This window comes from Caenorhabditis briggsae (assembly GCF_000004555.2).
Source record: "Caenorhabditis briggsae complete genome, chrIII, whole genome shotgun sequence".
NCBI lineage: Eukaryota > Metazoa > Nematoda > Chromadorea > Rhabditida > Rhabditidae > Caenorhabditis > Caenorhabditis briggsae.
The window spans coordinates 9,267,157-9,286,788 of NC_013490.2; the positions used below are offsets into that span (position 1 = coordinate 9,267,157).

Genomic DNA, 19,632 nt, shown 5'->3' on the forward strand with positions numbered 1-19,632 from the left:
CGTGAGAGGTAACAAAATTAACAACGAAAATGGGAATGTCACTGCTTTTTTGAACATTCGATCTCTTTTAAAAGCTCGTTTCTCTCTTTATGCTCCTTCTTCCTTTGCTCAGATGTTGGCTTTGTCCATTTATTTCCTTCATTCGTTCTCCGGTTTCCTTTTTTGTCTTTCTTATCCGACTTCCCGCCTGCTGACTTTTTGGAGGAACGAAGAGCAGGAAGAAATGCAATTTCTTTATCAGACGAACATTGCATACTCAAACTATTGATATTGAAATATTCTTGCTGACTGTAAACGAATACCTCATACAACTGTATTCTCCAGGGAATGGATCTCGTGAAATGACGATGAATATGACTGGTACTTCAACGGTGACTCGAATGCTGAATTTTTCAAAAATGGTGTTAGAATATTGTATTCCAAAATTACTCTCTTGGTCCCTCCTGCTGACACTTCCATAAAACGACTCTTTTCGAGCAAACTGCACGAGTCCATTGATAAATTGGTTCCTAAACAAATTCAGAATCCTATTTTTTAATTATTTAGCAGATGTTACTTCAAATTGTTGCTTGAAAACTTCCACACACGAAATCGCCTTCTCCGTCGCTCCATTTGTCGATTTGTATATCACAAACCGATTGCAGTCTGGTTTCTCTGTGAAGTATTCGCGAACGTGCCCATTGATTTTTGAGAATTTACTCGACTTGCTGACCAACATGGTTTTTACATCTTCTCCATTATATGGAGCTGGGAACGGATTCTCCGGTTCTACAGTAGTTTCATCCGAAGGCACGTAATTATCCATTCTGGAAAAAAACAAGCTTGCCTGGAGAATAGATTAATTAATGTATTGTTACCGATGATCGGAATATATTTGAGTTGAAGTGGATAAAAGTGAAATTCATTATATTATGAGCCAAGAAAAATCCCTTAATGTGAACAATGTATGTACAGAAAACAAAATTAATAAGATCGACAACTAATATCATCTGAATAGGAAGAAGATCGAGATTTGCGTCCGTCCACCTCATCAATTCCGATTTCGAGGCTTCTGTATAACGGATAACGGCTATGATCAAGTCGGCACTCTGAAAATTCATTTTTTGGAAAACCATAGTTTTATAAACAAAAATCGTACGATCGAGAAAAATCAAAAGATGAGATTGGAACAGTTGGTATTGTTTTTCAGCTCCGACTGCATCTCCCTGAACGCAGGCCTTCGAAGCTAGGGATACACTGCTCACCATCTGGAACTCGAAATAATTACACATGACAAATTAAGATAAACTACCAATTTGATAACTCTCGCAGTTGTTCCTCGTTTCGAATTCAGCATCAAGGCTCCAGCAACTTCTCGAATAAACTTTCGATGCGCTCTGTAGCAAACATTCAGTAATTCATGTGAACTGCGGGATTCATAAGATTTTTTGAAATCCAGAGTTTTCTAAATACCAAATTTACATTAACTACTTATAATACGGATCTATTACCTTTAACGTTTCACTAGCAGCTTCAATCAGGGTCAACATATTCTTCCGAATGGCGAAAACGGTTGTGTTCATGTGAAAGAAAGCGTAACGAAGACGAGGTTCGTGCTTCAATGTTTCTGAATTACGTGTTTCTATAACAGCATCCAGTGCAGTATGCAGCATATTGAGAACTGTGAAAACTTGGGAGTAAATATCAGTCACTCCGGCAGACACGAAGACATTCAAAGGTTCAGGAGCATTGACAGTTAGAAACGAATCTTCCATTGTGCCTGTAAGACGTAAATTCAATTGGCTTTTCTGCTATAGTAACTAACTTTTCATGTCATATCCCACAGTTTTCAAGAACTCGGCATCATAACTTTGCCTGTGCAACTTCTCGCATTTGAAAGTGTCTAGTGCGTTTTGACTACTGAAATTAATGATTAAAAAAATTCAATTATCAGCTTCTTCAAGAACTTACAAGAATGTTCGATTTTTCAAATGAATGTAGGCAGATGTAAAGAATGTTTTCAGAAATTCAAAAAATCGAACTGAATTATCCAGAACAACATGCGAATATTTTTCGACGAGCGTTGTCGTTGGAACTTGATCTAGAAGTTTATAGATACAATTCGAGAGTTCATCAAGGTTTTCATCTGTGGAATTCACATCAAGTTGAGATAAGATTCCATAGAGTATTTTCTCGAAATGGGGTGTCTTCGCAAACAATTCCAACTCTTCTGCATCTTGAATATCGGTAATCGCAAATGTAGATCCATCCGATTTGTAACTCTTGTTATTTTTATCATTTATGAAAAACTGATATCCGATTATAAGGTCAGCAACCCGATTCGCTAATTCCTCATCAACGCATTGTGATGATTCCATTGTTAATGGATTCAAACGTTGCCAAATAGATGGATCTTTGATCTGCTTAGCATCGCCAGCGTCTGTGAGAAGTTCCATGAGTTCAGCATCCGGAGTGGTTAGCATTTCTGCAAGTTTACTAAAAAAAAAAGGAGACCTTGTATATTTAAAATCTCTAATTCTTACTTAACAATAAAACGAATGAGTGACACATTCAGTCTTCGCCACATCTGCCTAGAATAGAATTGAGGCGCTGATTGAGATCCTATGAAAGACATTTCATTTAGCAGTATCGGCTGAAAATATATATTTTCTTTATTTTAACTCATTCATCTCACTATCAGTATTTATAAGAGATGCCAGAAAGAAGTGAAGAATTCAATATTGTTTGATATCTCCTAACAAAACGGAGACAATTGAGGTTTTAGAGCAAGTTAAAGGTGGCGTTTTGAAGTTTCAACTTACACTGTAGTCATTCATTCGGCTGACGACGTGGTTCATTTCTCGAATCACATGATAATGAGCGCTGACGGTCTCATAAATATGGTCCAACACTTCGAACCTATTCGAATCAGATGATTGGATATTCAAGCTTGGAAACGAACTGAAAAATCAACAAAATTGCGAACTATTTTCTGATCGAACATACCCAACAATATGTTCGAACTGGACATTCAAACTGTTTCCAAGAGACGAATCAATGTATTCAGAAAATATTTGTTGTTCATCGATCAAATATCTTTGAATCAGAATCCTCACAGAATTTGTTGTTGAGCTCACGAAATGATGCTTGAGCTTTTTAACAAATTCTAATAACTGATTTGCTAGAAATAAATGCTTCTGTAGAACTGTCCGCGTCGTCGTTAGATTCCACTCATCAACACGGCAAGGCTTCGCTTGATAGAAATGATTGTCGCCGTCCAGCTGGAAAAGATCTGAGCTAACTCCACGGTGCATGTCCAGAAGATTTTTGAAAAATATGTTGGACTTCAAGTGAAAGAATTCGATTGGCTGCCCTTCTCTTGCACTTAAATTCAACTCTTCACAGCAGAGAATATCTCGTAATTCCCGAGAAATCAAACCCCATTCGTCAACAGGATTGACTTCCCTAGGTTCAGATGCTGAAAAAAACCACAAAATAATAGGTCAAGATGAGCATTCCAACATACGCATAACAGGTTTGTCTATTTCTGCCACTTTCAGCGTTTTCAATACCGGAGAGATATCCCAGGCAAGACGAGGAATGTTATCATGTTCCAAAGGTTCTGAATAAAGTCGGCGTTTGTATTTTCCATCAATCCTCATCATCTGAATGAAGTTTTCTCGTTTGAATAGTTACCTTCAGACTCACCAAATTTTGTTGTACCGAAATTTCAATTAATGTTTTTTCTAGTTTCTCATCCGGTAATCGAAATGTGGCCACTAGAACAAAGTAGTGTAGAGCTTCATCATGCAATCTCAATTTATCTGAAAATTCAGGCGGATGAAAATACAATGACTAAAACACATTTTAAGAACCTAAAATATCGGTTACAACTGTTTGGAAGGCTTCTAGCTTCAAATTGATTATTCGATGGTTTAAATCATCTGACAAGTCCTGCGCGTAAAACTGAAAAAAAATTCTCCATATTTTTGAGTTTAACAAAATTGCTTTACTGGGTTCCCATTGTCATCTCGGATTGGTTTCTGCTTATTGATCATGTACAGACATTGTAGGTTTCTAAGTTTTTGATGCCGTTGTTGGTCGTTGATTTCCCCGTTGATAAGAAAGCTCAAGGAGCTTAGCATATCTGAAATACACACATGATATTTGAAAATAGATTTTTAGCGATGAAGCTTGATTAAGTGCAAGAAGAATTATATTTACAAAATCATATTTACAAAACACGTTTTGCTGAAAATTTGTTTTTTTCTGTTTAATCGGAAAATACACTATGTTTGGTCAAAGGCGCAAGCCTGATTTCTTCAATGCGTTGCAAGACCACTGAGAATGCTTTTGAATTGCTACCAAGAAGTTACGGTTTTTTAGTTTTTTTTTTTTTTTTAATTCTTTTTTCCATGCCAGAACCTTAATTTCAATGGTTTTTCAGTCTGGAACAACACTTGAAATTGAAAAAAAAAACGGAAAAAGTCCGGTAGAGCGTAGCTACGCACTCCGTTTCGCCGTTACTTTTTTGCCAACGCGCCGAGAATTATATCTCTATGAATTCAGAATTCAATTTTAGATTTATTAATCTCGGAGCGATGTAATCTGAATAGTTTTCGAAAATAGCTTCGAATTTCAATTTTCTGTTTAGAATTTCTCGGCCGTTCTTCCGCTATGAAGGGGGATCTTCCTGACTTCATCATATATGCTTCCGTTTTCCTTGATAACGACAGATTTCCCAGCTTTCTTGTCCTATGTCGTCGCTATCAAGCGTCCGTTCATTGCGTAAATAATCAGTGGCATCAGGTTCAATCTCTTCTCTCAATCAGTTGCGCATCTTCTCTTCCCAATTCATAAATCTACTGCCGACAGCCGTTTGAATTGTCTGAAAATTTATGACTTTACCGTCAGTCAAGACAGTCACGTTGACGCAATCTCACATGCGCATTCCCTCCAATTTTCAAAAAAATTAGACCCGCACTTGTTTTATAGTCCTGGTTTTAATGCTTTATCGTCTGCGTCTCCGAGCCTCTCGTCGGTATATATGTATTCTGTATCTTCCAGTTCGGAAGTCTTCTTCGCTCTCTTCATCTGTAGTCAACTTATGACTGATTCCGTTCAGTCACGTGTTGATTCGAGCGCATGCGCAGAGAGATCACTTTTCCTGTCGTCGTCATTATCTTTGTGTTTTTTTCCTCATATCAGATCTTCACAGAGTACTGCCCATTTAATTGTTTTTTTTCAGATGCTCTTGAAACTGAAGTGCACAGTAAACAACTATGCGTGGGGAGCGAAGGGTGAAGCCAGTATGGCTGGTAACTTGGCTCTAGATGGTGGTCATATCGCGAATCTCGAAACGGACAAACCATACGCTGAAGTAAGTATATCTCGAACTTCCGGCTGCATGACCAAGAGTCTATTTTTGGCATCTTCCGTTGTTTTTGACCTTGTGTCGTGACTTTCGAAGATTCCCCGATCACCTGATAGATCGACCTATATCACGTCGCAAACACGTTCTGTTTCATCATCTTTGTTGTTTCAGTTTTGGGTTGGTACGCATGCTAATGGACCGGCCCGCGTCATCGAGAACAACATCGCTTTGAAGGACTACTTTCTACTTCATCCGACTTACAAGGAAAGCATGAAAATGGTAAAACAACTAGAGGAAGTTAGGTCAAGTTGAATTCTAAATATTACAGGAAAGCTATCATTTTTGTTCAAGGTGCTCTCCGTTGTTGCTCCACTTTCGATTCAAATCCATCCAACAAAAAAGCAAGGAAAGGTTCTTCATGCGAAGGATCCGAAAAATTATCCCGATGACAATCACAAGCCAGAAATCGCAATTGCATTGACAGAATTCGAGTTGTTGTCTGGATTCCGCCAGCATTCTCAAATATGCGAATACCTGAAATGTAAAAGAAATTATTCTGAAAATATATGTAAAGAGTTTATTTTCAGTGTACTCAGAAATTCAAGAATTACTCACTGAGGAAGAGAAATCACAAATTGATAATCTCGGATCATTCGGAGAAAGCTCTTCACAAGTGCTCAAAAAAATCTTCTCAAGAATTTGGCGTACCCCAAAGGAGAAATTACAAACTGTAGTTGATAAACTAGCTCGACGAATTCAAGGACAAGGTATTTAGGTTGTTGGTATTCCAAAAATTGCAAAGTTTTATACATTTAGAAAACAAGTCTGCTCTTGACGAGATTATCGTCTACCTCTTCACCATGTATCCAGGAGATGTCGGTGTCTTCGCTCCAATCTTTCTCAACTACTTCAAATTGCAGCCCGGAGAGGCTACATTCCTGGAACCAAATATGCCACATGCCTACTTGAAAGGAGATTGTGTGGAGTGTATGGCAGATAGTGACAACACAATTCGTGCTGGGCTCACTCCAAAGTATATCGACGTTGAATCTCTTGTTGAAATGCTGAATTATACCGAAACTCTTCTTCCAAAGTACATTCCAAACGAGTTGGATGATGGAACTCTTCTTTTCACTCCACGAGGAATCGACGAGTTTTGGGTGCAGGAAGTCAAGGGACCGTCTGGATCAATCTATCAACTGCCATATTCCGAATCATGCTCTGTTCTCACGATTCTCTACGGTACTGCCACGGTGACACTCGGAAATAGCTCACAGACATTAAACCGAGGAGAAGTTCTATTCGTTGGAGCTACACATTCTACTTCTGAACGCCCGAAAGTCAACATTTCGGACGACTTCCTCGCATTCCGAGCTTTCACGCCGTCACCAAGAGCACTTGAAAGTCTTTCCAACAAGAATTTGATCATTGACTGATTTCTTATAATCTGTACCTAAATTTTACGCAAAGATTGTATTTAATGTATTCAGCTTGCCACATTATGATAATTATGTGAATTGGATTCAAATTACAAACGGAAGTGCTAGTCGCTGTTTTTTTTTCATTATCTAGGGTTGCTCTTAATAAACTGTATATGTGTTTTGTCTTTATAGTTTTTTCATTTAACCTCTAAATCTTATAAGAACGGTCTTCTAACGGTCTCCCTATTTCTTCTCCGATAGCGCGCTCTTGTTACTGCGACTATCGATTGTATTGCGAAACATTCCACAATGTTGTTGTGCAGAACCACTGCCTGGCCCAAATTTCTCTACCGAATTCCTTTTCATTTAATAGTTCTGATTTTTCAGTAATTACTATCGGAGTTTCTCGGAGGAAAAATGGCAAATTGTGACAATAATCCTTGGAAAAAGAATGCTTGGGGAAAAACAGAGGTTTGCATATTGAACAAATGTTTTACCAAACACAAAAATTTTACAGAAAAAAGCCGACGAGCCCATCGTCAGTTTTGTTGATGTAATGAGTGAAGAATACATCGAAGGAATGGGAAATCAAGAGAAATTAGAAGAAGAGAGATACATGAAAGTGAGTAAATTGGGTCTTATTAAAACTGTATCGAATGCTTCGTTCAGCAACTCGAGCAAATGTTCGGAGATACATCTACTTCTGATGAGCAATTTACTCTGAACACCGAAGGAATGACTGATGAGGAAGTTGCTCTTGCTCTTCAGCGTCACTTCGATCGAGAAGCCGACGTGGCGCGTGCAGTTGCGTCTTCGAGCTCGGTCCATTTCGCTCCGGACCGTTATCATCCAAAAACAATGCAAGAAACAGATTCAGAAGATGAGGACGATGACGCGTTGAGACAAGCTGCCACAGACATGTTGTATGCAAAATTAGACGCAGAAAATGCATCTGAATCACGTCTCCGACCAGAAGGACCCTCTACATCCAGAACTAAACACGACACTGGAGTTAGTGGACGTCGTAATGCCGATAAAACATTCAATGTATGTTCCATTAAAGAAAACTTCGAATTTCGTTTGATTTCAGGATCGCAATTCTCTTCCAACCGGAGATATGGTAGGGGACAAAATCAACAACAAAGTGTTTAATAAATTGATGGCATTTGGAAAAAGTGAAGCAAAAAGACAAATGAGACATAAGGATAAAGAAGAGAAAGCAACAATGGACACTTCTGTGGATAGTGATACACGACTTCTTCTCCTTAAATGGATCAATCAAGGAGTGTTCGATTCTGTAGATGGTATTATTGCAACCGGAAAGGAATCAGCAGTACTTCATGCTGCTCAAGATTCTGCCACAAGTTACGCTATCAAAGTATACAAAACAACTTTGTCCGAATTCAAAAATCGATCCGAGTATGTCAAAGATGATTTCCGTTTAAGAATCCACGAGGTGTCCTCAAAATTTGGGCTGAGAGAGAGTTCATGAATTTGTCGCGGATGGCCAAACACGGACTCCCGTGCCCACAACCTGTCAAAGTTCGCAGAAATGTACTCGTCATGTCCTTCCTCGGAGACGACGGACTCGCTGCTCCACGACTCAAAAACGTCGAATGGGAATTTTTCACCGACGAAGAGAGAAGATCTGTATATGATCAAGTGCAAACGGTAAACTCTAATACAATTGAAACTAAAAATAATCATATTTATTCAGATCATGTGTCGAATGTATAAGGAATGTCTTCTGGTCCATGCAGATCTCAGTGAATTCAATCTTCTCCTAACTCCAGACAACAAAGTCCACGTCATTGATGTCTCACAGGCGATGGACCTCTCCCATCCACGCAGTCTCCAATTCCTCACTCGAGATATTCAGAATGTGATTGCGTTCTTCACGAAAATTGGCGTTCCGAATCTTCCCACTTACGTCCAACTTTTCAATCTGATCACCGACCTAGAAATGGTAGAAGATCATGATCTGCTCGTTCAAGTCGAACAATTCTCGGAAGAGAATCGATCCGCTGACTTGCGTCACGATAAATCTCGTCCAGCTGACATGGAATTGAAAAAGTATAACGAGGAAAAGAAGGCGAATCGTGGGATCTCTCCAGCAAGAGATTATAATTAAATATTCATTCTCATTCAAAAGTTAGTTATTGGTTGATTTGTTGTTTCTAATTAACTATTTCATTCATTTTTTTTTGTTTCTTTTTTTGGTTTATTATGAATGTTGATCTAAAAAGTAAAAAAAAAACAGAAAAAAAGGTTCATTCAGAGTATGTGAGTTAAATTAGCGAGAGTGCGAGTTTATTTATTATCCTCCTGCAAAAAAGTAGTTTTCAGCTTATAATTTGAATTCTGACACAAATATTACCGGTTCAGTTTCTTTGGAAGATGGTTTTGTTTCTTCATCTGGCGGTGTCAACAACTCATCACTACCTCGAGCATTACTCGACATCATCTTATTAGCCACTGACATTGGCTCCGAAGCATTTGGGACCTCGATTGATGGTTCCTTGTCCTTATCCTTGACTTTAGCTGCTCGCTCCAATGATCCATCCCTTTTCTAAATGCTCAAAAATGAGGCTGGTTATCATATCATCATTGATTATTAATAATTACAATAAACTTACATGTTCTTTTTTCTTGCTTTTTGCCAATTCCTCTTCTTTGCTTGCTCTTCTCGGAGTGGGCGGAGCAATTACAGTAGGCTGAGCTGGAGGTGGTGGAGGTGGCAGTGGTTGAGAAACTTGAGTAGGTGGAGCAACTTGAACCATCGAAAATGGTTTAACTTTTGAACCTTGAGATTCATCAGCAGTCACATTGTTTCGATTCGATTCTGCATCCACGTCTGGTTTTTCGTCTTCATCCAGAACCAATTCAACTTCTAGCCATCCTTCCAACTGCTTCACAATATCTTTCATTGTTGCTCTTTTGAGTGGATCCAACTGATAAACACTCTTTTTGATTATTTCATTGAGTTCTGGAGGAGCGTGTTTTGAGAAATTAGGGAATGTTCCAGACAGAATCAATCGTCTCGCTTCACCAGCATTAACAGTCATATAGGGCTCTTGACATGTGTATATCTCATAGAGCAGCACTCCATAAGTGTAAACATCAGAAGCACGAGAGAATGTGAACGTGGTAAGAGATTCTGGAGCCAACCACTTTGTAGGCATCTTCATCGCCTTCTTCATCCGATAGCTACTTCCTTTCCGTGATAGACCAAAGTCAGAGAGTTTCACAAGATTCTTCTTATCATAAAGACAATTTCTTGCAGCAATATCTCGATGAATGATATCGTGAGAATGCATGAATTCGATTCCCCAAGCAGCAGAAATCGCCATTTTGTTCTTTTCATCCATAGAAAGTGTCTTCCCATTCTTCTTCAGAAAAGAGTCAAGACCACCACCAGTGATGAAGTCAATCACGATATAAACCGGCTGCTCGAGAACAGCGATTCCCCGACACCTAACAATATTCGGATGATTGAGACTTCTCATCAAACGGGCTTCAGCCATCACTTCTTTCATTTTCTCATCTCCAGCATCCAAATCTCTTCGCATCTGGAGAACTTATACTAGGAAAACAAAGAAACATTTCTAGATAATTACCGCTTTGATAGCCACATCAAATGTCTTGTTTCCCTTTTTGACCCTTCCCTTATACACTTCTCCGTATGCTCCCTGACCGACTTTTTTGACAAGAACAATCTGCGAATGTTTGAATTCCCAGGAAAACAATCCGGCGGGACGAATGAGTTTGTATCTTTCTTTGTTCTTATTAACAATCTCATTTGTTTTGTAGTGCGAGTAGAGTGCTTCTATCGAATGAAAGTACATGTTCAACTCCAACCAAACTGTGTTCGCGTTTCGCTCAATCAGAAAGTTCTTAATCTTTAAAAAATAAAGTTGTGGTTATTCTGAAAATCTAATTTTTTGACATACGTCCTTATTAGTGATCATCGGAACTGGCTCCGTCGGCCATGCTAAACTAAGGACGATGTCTCTTTTTCTGTCTTTCCCTACTTTTCGCTGAAAAAATAGTCTAGACTCTCTGATGACCTATATTATAAATGCAATACCTCAGTAACTCTGAAAATATAATCTCCCTTCTTTTTGAGCACATACGGCAAGTCTTCTCTCGGCAAAAAACCATGATAGCATCTCTGATCCACCAGCCATTTTGAAATCTTCTCTTCGAAATTTACGCTTGTCATTCAGACGACTTCAAACGACTTCAAAGGCAAATTGTTGTGAAATAACTACTGTCTGGTGCAAGTTCTCCCTAATTCTAATCATATGGAAAATGTGGATTGTGGTTCCACGTTTGGATCATAGATTGATGTTCAGGGAAGAAGATAAAGTTGGTTGAAAAATAGGTTTTATCATAGCATCCAGAAATAAAATACAATAAAAGAGATATTCAATATTTTCCAGCAAATTTAGCTCGGAGAGCGTCTTGTTTTGCAGCCGATTGTTCAGCATTTGGAGGCATCCAAGTGGAATATTTCTCTTCTCGATCCTCCACACCAGCTCCGTAATCTTCGGTTCCAGCTATCTTCTTCTCAATATCACGCTGACGAATACGTTGGGCCTTCTTCTTCGTTTCGGATTCCGCTTCTAGTTTTTGTTTCTTGGCGAGCGCTTCATTCTCTGCTTTCAATTCATCTTCCCATTCAGCCACTCGCTTCTGAATTTTGCTGCCAAACGCTTCTTTCGGTTTCTCTTCTTCTTCCTCTTTCTTGACTGACACTTCAGCCTTTTTTTCATCTTTCTTCTCTTTAACTTCTGAATCTTCAGTTACTTTCTTAGTTTCCACATCTGGACGAACTTTCTCTTCTTCTTTCTTAGCATCTTCCAACTTTTCAGAAACTTCGTTTTTAGTTTCATTCATCTTCGAAGTTGGCGGAGTACTCGTTACGGTGGGAGTCGATGGTCCAGGTTGTGAAGGAGCCTGATCTACCTCTTTCCTTGCTCTCACTCCCATTAGCTTTTTCAGGAAGGCTTGTTTATCGCCACCAGCCGTACCTAACTGATCCACTCCTTTCACAGCAGCTGGTTTTGCAATTTTCACCAGCTTTTCAAGCTTTTGGGATTCATGAGTCGCTGCTACCAGCTTCTGACGCCATTTCGATTTTTCCATTTTAGTCTGAAAATGATTTGTTTTGAATAAATATTGATTGTAATTTTTGTTACCTTTGGATCGTCTCCACCTCCACTTTTCTCCAGTTGTCTGATGTAATTATCAAGAACATCTCCTCCACTTTCTTTCGCTGCAGTTGATTTTCTGGTTTCTGAATTCAGAATATCCAGATGCTTCTGACAATCCTCGATTTCTTTTTTGGATGCTTCCAATTTTGCACAGAGACTTTCATATGTATCAACCTCCGGTCGTTTGTGTCCATAACCTTCTTCTGCCCACTGCTTCCTTTTTTCTCTTTGCTTCTCAAGTTGTCCAGTTCTATCCAGATACAAATCGTCGTCTTCATCATAATAGTCGTTGGCTTCCAATGTTTTACGCTGCATTCGAAGTTTGGTATTGGATTTGCTGGAATCGTCTGGATTTGAAAGTGTTCGAAACAATTTAAAACTTACCGAAGAACATTGTAGGTGTCGAGAATTCTACAAGCTTCTAAAGCACATTGAATTTGAGCATCTTTTTTGGATGTAGAAACTGTGGCTGAAGCAGTGAACGCCCGATCCACGCCATCGATTTCCACTGGAAGTCTGAAAAAATATTTATATGAGCATTAGCTTATATATAATTTCTTACTCAATACTGCAAACCCATTTATGAGTGTGACCCTGTCCTTGTTCGCTGAATTCAAAATTCATATCAAATCCTTCTCTTTCGAAGAACTTTTGCAACGCTTTTTTCGGATCCTGATTATAATATGCCTCTCGATCTTCCATCAAATGAGCATCAGTCTCCACAGTTGTCAATGGTTTTTGATCTTCACCATAATCCATTCCCCATCCACATCCCTCTTCCTCTTGTGCTCTTTTCTCGTCCTCTGCCATCTCCTGTGCCGCTGCTGCTCTCAGTTTAGCTTCCAATTCCTTTTTATGCTTTCGCAGTTTCATTTCGGTCGGAGAGCAATCCCATTCTGGTTCCGAGTCTTCTTCAGGACCAACCAAATTGAACATTCGAGTACTGTCTCCAAACTGAAAAATGAATCCCACCCTCGTTCGGATATACTGTTTTGGTGGTAATCGTTTCTTGTTCATTCGACTGCCATGGGTGCTTCCTAGCTCGAAAATATGCCATCCTTTGCCAGTTTTCGACATTCTATCATCTCCATACTGCAGAATACAGTGATATCTGGAAATCGATGGGTGCTCCATAACCAGATCACATCCTGGCTTAATACGTCCGATCACGACAAATGTGGAATTCTTTCGACTTGATAAATCAAATGCTCCAATCAGTTTTCCTTCTTTCAGAACCTGAATAAGAAAATTTTTACTTTCATAATCAATAAAAACTACCAACTTCGAGCTGAAATTTGTGTTCAGGATCTGGCTCACAAGCCCATGGAGGTGCTTCATAGTGGAGAGTTGGGGCTTGCACTGAAATCTTCGCTTCTTTTTCTGCTTCTACTTCGGCAGTCTGAAATGAAAGAAAGTTGAGAAATCTTGCACCATTCAATATAACCTCTACTTCGTCTATTGCCCCTTCAACTGGACCTTCTATCTGCTCTGTAACCAAGCCTATCTTTTTCGGAGAAGACGGCGACGGTTTTTCAGGAATATGATGACTTGCTGGAATTGATGGTGACTTGAATGCTCCATCGTCAGACATCTTCTGTTTTCTGAATTTTCAAAAACTGAATTCTGAAGGTGGCGTTCCGTAGATGAATATCCCACGAGGAGTACACGGCCGAGAAATACTAGGAACCTAGGCCACCATTGCCATGTGCGAAGAGCAATCAACACTGAACATAAGATAGGGAAAAATAAGCATGAAGGTTCATTCACAAAAACTTGTTGCAATCGTAACTCAAGTTAGAAAGATAGTAAGATAGTAAGTTGATAAAACAATGATAAAGTGGAGATCGGTGATACAAAGAGTAGTCCTCAGTGCAATTATTCGTCAGAGACAACGTAGTTCGGGTGGACACACAGAGTTGGATCCTCTCCTGGCTCAACTTCGAGAAGAATATGATCTTGATGAACAAGACGATGAATCACACGCTCGCAAACGGTCTTTTGTACATTGAAGTCTTCTTCAGTTTCCATTTCGCCTTCGATAGTAGTTAGGTACCTGGAAAGTACGAACATTTAAAATAAAATTTAAAAATCTTGAGTTACCATTCGACCAGGGCGCTTTGCTTGACTCCATCATACTCCTCTTCTCCTTGACTCTCTTCATCAGCACGCATATGTAAAACAAGAACGTCCGAGAGTTGTTTGTATTCCTTGAATGAGATTTTAAGCTTTGCTGGATCGACCTTAGCTGTCTCGTCCTTTTCGCCATCATGCTCCATATCATCGTCCCCTCCTTGATTCTCTTTATTAGCTTCAACAATGACGATATTGTTGTCGAAGTCATCTTCATCGAGTGCAATGTCTGGTTGTTCAACACGAACAATAGACTTGTTCAACAGTTCAGCAGCCTTCTCGACATGTTGCTCAAGAACCTCCTTTCCGCAGTGAAGACGAGCGAGAGCTTCAGATAAACGGACAAGAGACTCCAGCTGACGAACAGTGATTCTCCAGGATGAAGTAGCCGCATTGTTACTGTCGGACATTCTAAGTTTCTTGTACTCACGAACAAGAGCCTCGGCAGCTTTATCGGAAATCTTTGGCTTGAAACAACGAGCAAAGGCAATATACTTCTTGATATCGTCAATCTTGTAGACAGTATTGCGTTCAGTGTGTTCACTAATCGACCGATGATTGTCCAAAATGCGACGGGCAATAGCGTAATCAGTCACTTCGTTACATTCGTCAACCAAAACGAAGAACAGATCGAAACGAGACATAATGGGAGCTGACATTTGAACGTTGTACTTCAATGGACGACTTCTATCGTAGCGTCCGCCAACTGGATTCGCAGCAGCAAGAATAGAAGCGCGGGCGTTCAATGTGGCTTTCACACCAGCTTTGGTAATGGAAATAGTTTGTTGTTCCATCGCCTCGTGGATTGCAACTTGATCTTTCACATCCATTTTGTCGAACTCGTCGATACAACAAACTCCATTATCAGCCAGCATAAGGGCTCCAGCTTCGATAACAAACTCAAAAGATTCTTCATCTTTCACAACTGCAGCTGTCAAACCAGCAGCTGAGGATGCTTTTCCAGAAGTGTAGATGGCTCTTGGGCTGAATTCCTCAACGGCTTTCAAAACTTGGGACTTAGCAGTGGATGGATCTCCGACAAGGCACACATTGATATCTCCACGAAGAGAGGTTCCCTCATCTTTACTTTTCTTGGCAACTCCTCCCAGCAGCATCAGAAGTACTCCCAGTTTCACTTCATGGTTCCCATAAATGTTTGGGAACAGGGAATCCACAATGTTTTTCTCGATCTTCTTGTCATCACTCATCTGCTTCAAAACTGAGCGATCTTCAGGACTCATCTTGGTCCACAGTTCAAGGTAGTCATTCTCCTCCATTGCCCCTGAAGCATCTCCACCAACCAGACTTTCGGTTTGTTGGATATGGCACGCCAAGAATGCCATCTTGTAAGTGAGATCTCTCACTCCGAGTGCTTTCAATCCAGTGATTCCCTCACTCTTGTCAGTCGCTCTACCTGCAAAAACAATGTTTTAATGTAGTCTAGTTTTTATTCGAATATCTTGTATTTTTCAATCTCGAACACAAATCCCATGATTTCAACACCACTTCCTCGTTCCACTGTGACATAATTGCTCGAAATCCAATAACCATAAACGACAATCACCTCCGCCCCTCTCTCATGGATATGGTAGTCACACCTCCCCACAATCAGTCACAATTCTCCCACCCATTGACGGAGTCCCTTATTCATTTCACTTCGGATATGTCCGTCGATCCTGCCGTTGTCAAGCGTATATCGCTATGGGTCTACGAAGCAGCTTCCGCTTTCAATATATTCTACTGCATTACCCTATCATTAGCTATCAAGACATCCAAAAATAGTTAGTTACTTCTTCTTTTTTGTACACAATTAATTTTGATTTTCAGAGTCCCTACCTGCTACTTATATCTACAACATGGCAATTTCTAACGCCTTACTAGTCATGTTCGGTGTAGCAGTGTACATACTCCCTTATTACATGTCGGACAAAACCTATAAAAGTGAGAATGAAACACATTCGTGTGCCCGTATCTAGGTGGCTTTCAGTATACCGAGATACTATTGGACCCCAGATTTCTGTTGGTGTTACATTTCTGTATCTGCACCCAATGCTCACTCTCATATTGATGACAATCAACCGAATCGCAGTGGTTCTGAGCATGCAGGCTTCGAAACTGTTCACATCGAATAAGATATGGTTCTACACCTCCTTGCATATGGCAAGTTGATAGTTAGTAGCATTTTAAAATTCTGTTTTAAATCAGATTGCCAATTTCATATGTCTTTTGATTCCATACTTGAGTGAATGTCAGATCAATTATGACCAGCGAGCTGTCGGATTTATGTCCGAGTGCGCTCCGAAAAGACATCCGGTAAGATAAACACCATTGGGAAGAGAAGGGCAGATATACTGGTTTAGATTACCACTTTTTCCAACTACTATTCTGTTTTCTTCCCCTTTGTGGCATTCTTCTTCAATGTCCTCGTCATCATCAACTTCAAACTACAACGATCTCCAACCTATGCCAAGATCAAACGAATCCTGCGAGGTGGTAAAGAAGATCAGTTTGCAACAACTATGCCTTCTGATGTATTAAAAGCAAAGAAGAAAACGGAAAGGATGTTGATGATCCAAGCATTTATAACTGCTTTCTATCTTTCTGTGTACGAACTAACTAGCTTGGTCTTACGCGTTGCACCGGTAAAGCTGGAGGTTAAGATTTTCGAATAGTTGATGTATGTTCAGGAGATCTTCAGCAGTTTGTCTCTCGATGGTAAAATGGCATTCACCTATTTTCGGTTGGCTCAAATCCCATGCCACGTCTTCTTGGTATACTTCATTTTCACTCCTGTTACCCGGAAGATATATCTTGATTTTCTCCGGCAGCGTGTTTTTTGTATGAAGCCAGCGAAGAAGACAATCAAAGTATCTACAACTTCCACTTCAACGAGAAAATGATACCAATTAGAACCCTATTTTTCTCCCAATAAATATTTGTCTTACGAATATTGTCTGAAGTCTTACCTCTGTTCTGATTTGAAGTTTCAGCGCGAAGTCCTGGTGTGCTGAGTTGAGCAATGTCTGGGATGACAATAAGTGTTCCGACAATGTCACACTTGTCTCCTGGTTGAACTGTCTCAACCATTTCTCCTCTAACAATGACATCGACAGTACGTGGAATAGATCCGCGAGGAAGCTCAGCTTGAGTCTCCTGAATCCTGATCTTTTGGAAGTCAACGAACGTTGACGAGTTGACGTCGAGGCTGAATCTGGTTCGATTCATACATTGTGGATTGGCACACTTTGTCGGCTGGAAATATATAGTTCGAAAATGTCATAAGAATGGTTAAAGCATTCGAAATATTACCTGCGTGTATCTGAATTGCTGCTGAACATCGCGTGTGCTCACTCCGCAGTCCTCGCAAACAAAGCAAGCACGGGAGAGCTCCGGATGAACTGGATGGGTTCTCACGATTTGACCGGCAATGCGAACGAGTCCTCCGACTTTGTCGGCAGACAGCTCACGAACTTTAGTCTTGGCATCAAGATTGTAGAGTGAGACGTACAATTGCTTCTTGAACATCTGCTGACGTTCATTCTCATCACATCCGTCGAGTGTGGCCAGATGTAGAGCCTCACACATAAATGGGTAAACGCTGAAATTACAGTTTTGATTACAAGCTTCTTCACAGGAGTTTCTACCGGTAGTATTGCAGCTCGATAGTAGTAGCCAAATTGTTACTGAACTTGTAGAGGTGTTGCATGTCAACGAAGATGGTATTCTTCTCCGGTTGAACTAACTCCTTCATTGCCGTCTTGTATTGGAGCTCATTTTTATCTCCCTTGAAGCTCTTCAAAAACTTGGAGAATTCGTTTTGCACCCGAGTTCCATCCACATCTTCTACTTTTTGGGCTTGACCACTGATGATGTTGTCCATGCTGCAAGAAAACTGGAATTTCAGAGAAAAAAATGGGGCAAAACGAGATAACAAAGTGGAAATGCGGGAAATCGTCGCGAATGTGCGAGCCTCCTATTTCAAACGCAATGTTTTGGCGGCAAACTACGTACGGTGGAGTGTCGTTGCGTAGATGAAAGAGTGTGCGCGGCAAAGAGACGCAGAGACTTCGGCGCCGATTTTAGGCGCGGAGAAATTTTGAATTTAGACTTGGGAAATGTTTCGAATAGAAACAACTGTAAGCAACTGGAAGCAAGGAAGACACTCAGGAAAAATACAAAAAAGGGGAAATTCACATTTTATTGTCGGATTAAAAAAATGACACCTGAAAATCTCGGAGACGGCGTTCGTGTCGATTTACGAGGGGGCGGAGCGTAAACGGATACTGTAGATAACACATTTATTTATGTGAATTTAGTGGGATTTTCTGAACAAAATTTTGATTTCTTGGTATAAAAAGATCGCTAGCATCTCTAAAATCTATTTTTCAGCAAAAAAAACTAAAGTTAAACGCGAAAGTAGCTCGAACGAGCCAAACATTTGAAATATTACGTTTTTGCCGCGCTTTTTCGTAGATCAAAAAAAGCAAAAGTTTTCAAATTCTCAGGTCCCAGTTTTTTTTTTAATTTGACAATAGCATGCTCTTTCTTGGAGGCTACATCTTGCAGTCTGGGAACAATGTTATTTTTTATATATATGATCGTTTATTCGAAGGATTTGAAGAAATAAGGAGTGATGTTAACCGGGGAAAGAAAATGGTAAAAAACGAAGCTAAGAAGGACTAACCCGTAAGAGTCCCTAATTTTTTCACGGGAAATGTCGAAACGTCGCTCAGTCTTGTGAGGCCGAACCTATTGGAACGAAGCCCAAAATGAAGCGAGAAGATGATGATGAGTTGGTAATGAGATTAGTGGCAGCCCTATCTCATGGGAAGGTCCAAGAAGTCTTTCAAAAATCGATCTCTATTGCCTTGTTCTCATACGATAAGAAATTTGGCCTATTGATAAGGAGTTGGAGAAACATATGGAGAAGATGAATCATCTGGAGAATCAAATTTCGGAACTTAATGCGAAAATTGAGGATATGAAGAAGAATGGGATGACCGGTTTAAATGTAAACGGAGGTGAGAATACTTATTCTCCAGGTGGATCTGTTGTGTCGGCTGAAGAAAAGGAGAGAAAACGGTCAATTATTGTAACTGGTATTCCTGAATATGGTAGATCAGAATGAGAGGCTTGGTACTGGGACCAGTCGTGTATGTCAAAAATTTTGAACCATCTGGACATTGGAGCACCTCCAGTAACATTTTATCGTCTTGGATAGAAAGCTAAAAAATCCCGGATGATGAAAGTAGTGTTTGCGACGTCTTTCGCTCAAAAAACGGTATTGGCAAGAGCACCACGGCTCAAGTATTTTCCATCTGGACCAGTCAAAGTCTTTGTCCGCCCATCCCTGACGAAAGAGCAACGTGTCGAGTACAGTAAAGCACAACGAGATAAGTTTTTGTCTAGATCACGTGTTAATTCATTTCCCCCTCCAACAAATTCTAATGTTACCCCACCACAATTAGTCGATGAACCCATGGATGGAATGGGAAACAGGGATGGGGACAGA

The 19,632-nt window shown here is 40.0% G+C and overlaps 9 protein-coding genes across 9 annotated transcripts; 4 read left to right on the top strand and 5 right to left on the bottom strand.

The window, feature by feature from the left end:
- Positions 1–38: 38 nt before the first annotated feature.
- CBG09988 lies at positions 39–805 on the bottom strand (the record flags this gene model as incomplete). Its single annotated transcript, XM_002641614.1, has 4 exons — positions 39–255; positions 303–383; positions 430–509; positions 557–805. 4 exons carry the CDS (start codon positions 803–805, stop codon positions 39–41), a joined length of 627 nt encoding a protein of 208 aa, XP_002641660.1.
- Positions 806–963: 158 nt separating this feature from the next.
- CBG09989 lies at positions 964–4,124 on the bottom strand (the record flags this gene model as incomplete). Its single annotated transcript, XM_002641615.1, has 13 exons — positions 964–1,088; positions 1,139–1,247; positions 1,292–1,444; positions 1,491–1,759; positions 1,805–1,899; positions 1,951–2,475; positions 2,523–2,632; positions 2,802–2,940; positions 2,986–3,457; positions 3,506–3,644; positions 3,688–3,803; positions 3,855–3,945; positions 3,993–4,124. 13 exons carry the CDS (start codon positions 4,122–4,124, stop codon positions 964–966), a joined length of 2,475 nt encoding a protein of 824 aa, XP_002641661.1.
- A 1,103-nt stretch (positions 4,125–5,227) lies between these two features.
- CBG09990 lies at positions 5,228–6,789 on the top strand (the record flags this gene model as incomplete). The annotated part of the gene is made up of 5 exons (XM_045244235.1): positions 5,228–5,359; positions 5,525–5,632; positions 5,705–5,894; positions 5,941–6,120; positions 6,170–6,789. The coding sequence occupies 5 exons, from the start codon at positions 5,228–5,230 to the stop codon at positions 6,787–6,789; spliced, it is 1,230 nt and encodes a 409-aa protein (XP_045094170.1).
- Positions 6,790–7,191: 402 nt separating this feature from the next.
- On the top strand, positions 7,192–8,905 carry Cbr-riok-3 (the record flags this gene model as incomplete). The annotated part of the gene is made up of 6 exons (XM_002641617.1): positions 7,192–7,245; positions 7,292–7,396; positions 7,444–7,821; positions 7,865–8,152; positions 8,221–8,445; positions 8,492–8,905. 6 exons carry the CDS (start codon positions 7,192–7,194, stop codon positions 8,903–8,905), a joined length of 1,464 nt encoding a protein of 487 aa, XP_002641663.1.
- Positions 8,906–8,964: 59 nt separating this feature from the next.
- Positions 8,965–10,996, bottom strand: CBG09992 (the record flags this gene model as incomplete). Its single annotated transcript, XM_002641618.1, has 6 exons — positions 8,965–9,012; positions 9,152–9,343; positions 9,411–10,343; positions 10,392–10,673; positions 10,725–10,811; positions 10,862–10,996. 6 exons carry the CDS (start codon positions 10,994–10,996, stop codon positions 8,965–8,967), a joined length of 1,677 nt encoding a protein of 558 aa, XP_002641664.1.
- Positions 10,997–11,202: 206 nt separating this feature from the next.
- CBG09993 lies at positions 11,203–13,581 on the bottom strand (the record flags this gene model as incomplete). The annotated part of the gene is made up of 5 exons (XM_045244236.1): positions 11,203–11,865; positions 11,904–12,327; positions 12,375–12,506; positions 12,553–13,226; positions 13,273–13,581. The coding sequence occupies 5 exons, from the start codon at positions 13,579–13,581 to the stop codon at positions 11,203–11,205; spliced, it is 2,202 nt and encodes a 733-aa protein (XP_045094171.1).
- Positions 13,582–13,865: 284 nt separating this feature from the next.
- Cbr-mcm-6 lies at positions 13,866–18,000 on the bottom strand (the record flags this gene model as incomplete). The annotated part of the gene is made up of 5 exons (XM_002641620.1): positions 13,866–14,043; positions 14,091–15,534; positions 17,087–17,372; positions 17,430–17,718; positions 17,765–18,000. The coding sequence occupies 5 exons, from the start codon at positions 17,998–18,000 to the stop codon at positions 13,866–13,868; spliced, it is 2,433 nt and encodes an 810-aa protein (XP_002641666.1).
- On the top strand, positions 15,784–17,020 carry Cbr-srxa-10 (the record flags this gene model as incomplete). Its single annotated transcript, XM_002641621.1, has 6 exons — positions 15,784–15,901; positions 15,948–16,061; positions 16,108–16,280; positions 16,326–16,433; positions 16,481–16,762; positions 16,808–17,020. 6 exons carry the CDS (start codon positions 15,784–15,786, stop codon positions 17,018–17,020), a joined length of 1,008 nt encoding a protein of 335 aa, XP_002641667.1.
- Positions 18,001–19,041: 1,041 nt separating the features above from the next.
- Positions 19,042–19,248, top strand: CBG25903 (the record flags this gene model as incomplete). Its single annotated transcript, XM_045244237.1, has 1 exon — positions 19,042–19,248. The coding sequence occupies one exon, from the start codon at positions 19,042–19,044 to the stop codon at positions 19,246–19,248; it is 207 nt and encodes a 68-aa protein (XP_045098977.1).
- Positions 19,249–19,632: the final 384 nt, after the last annotated feature.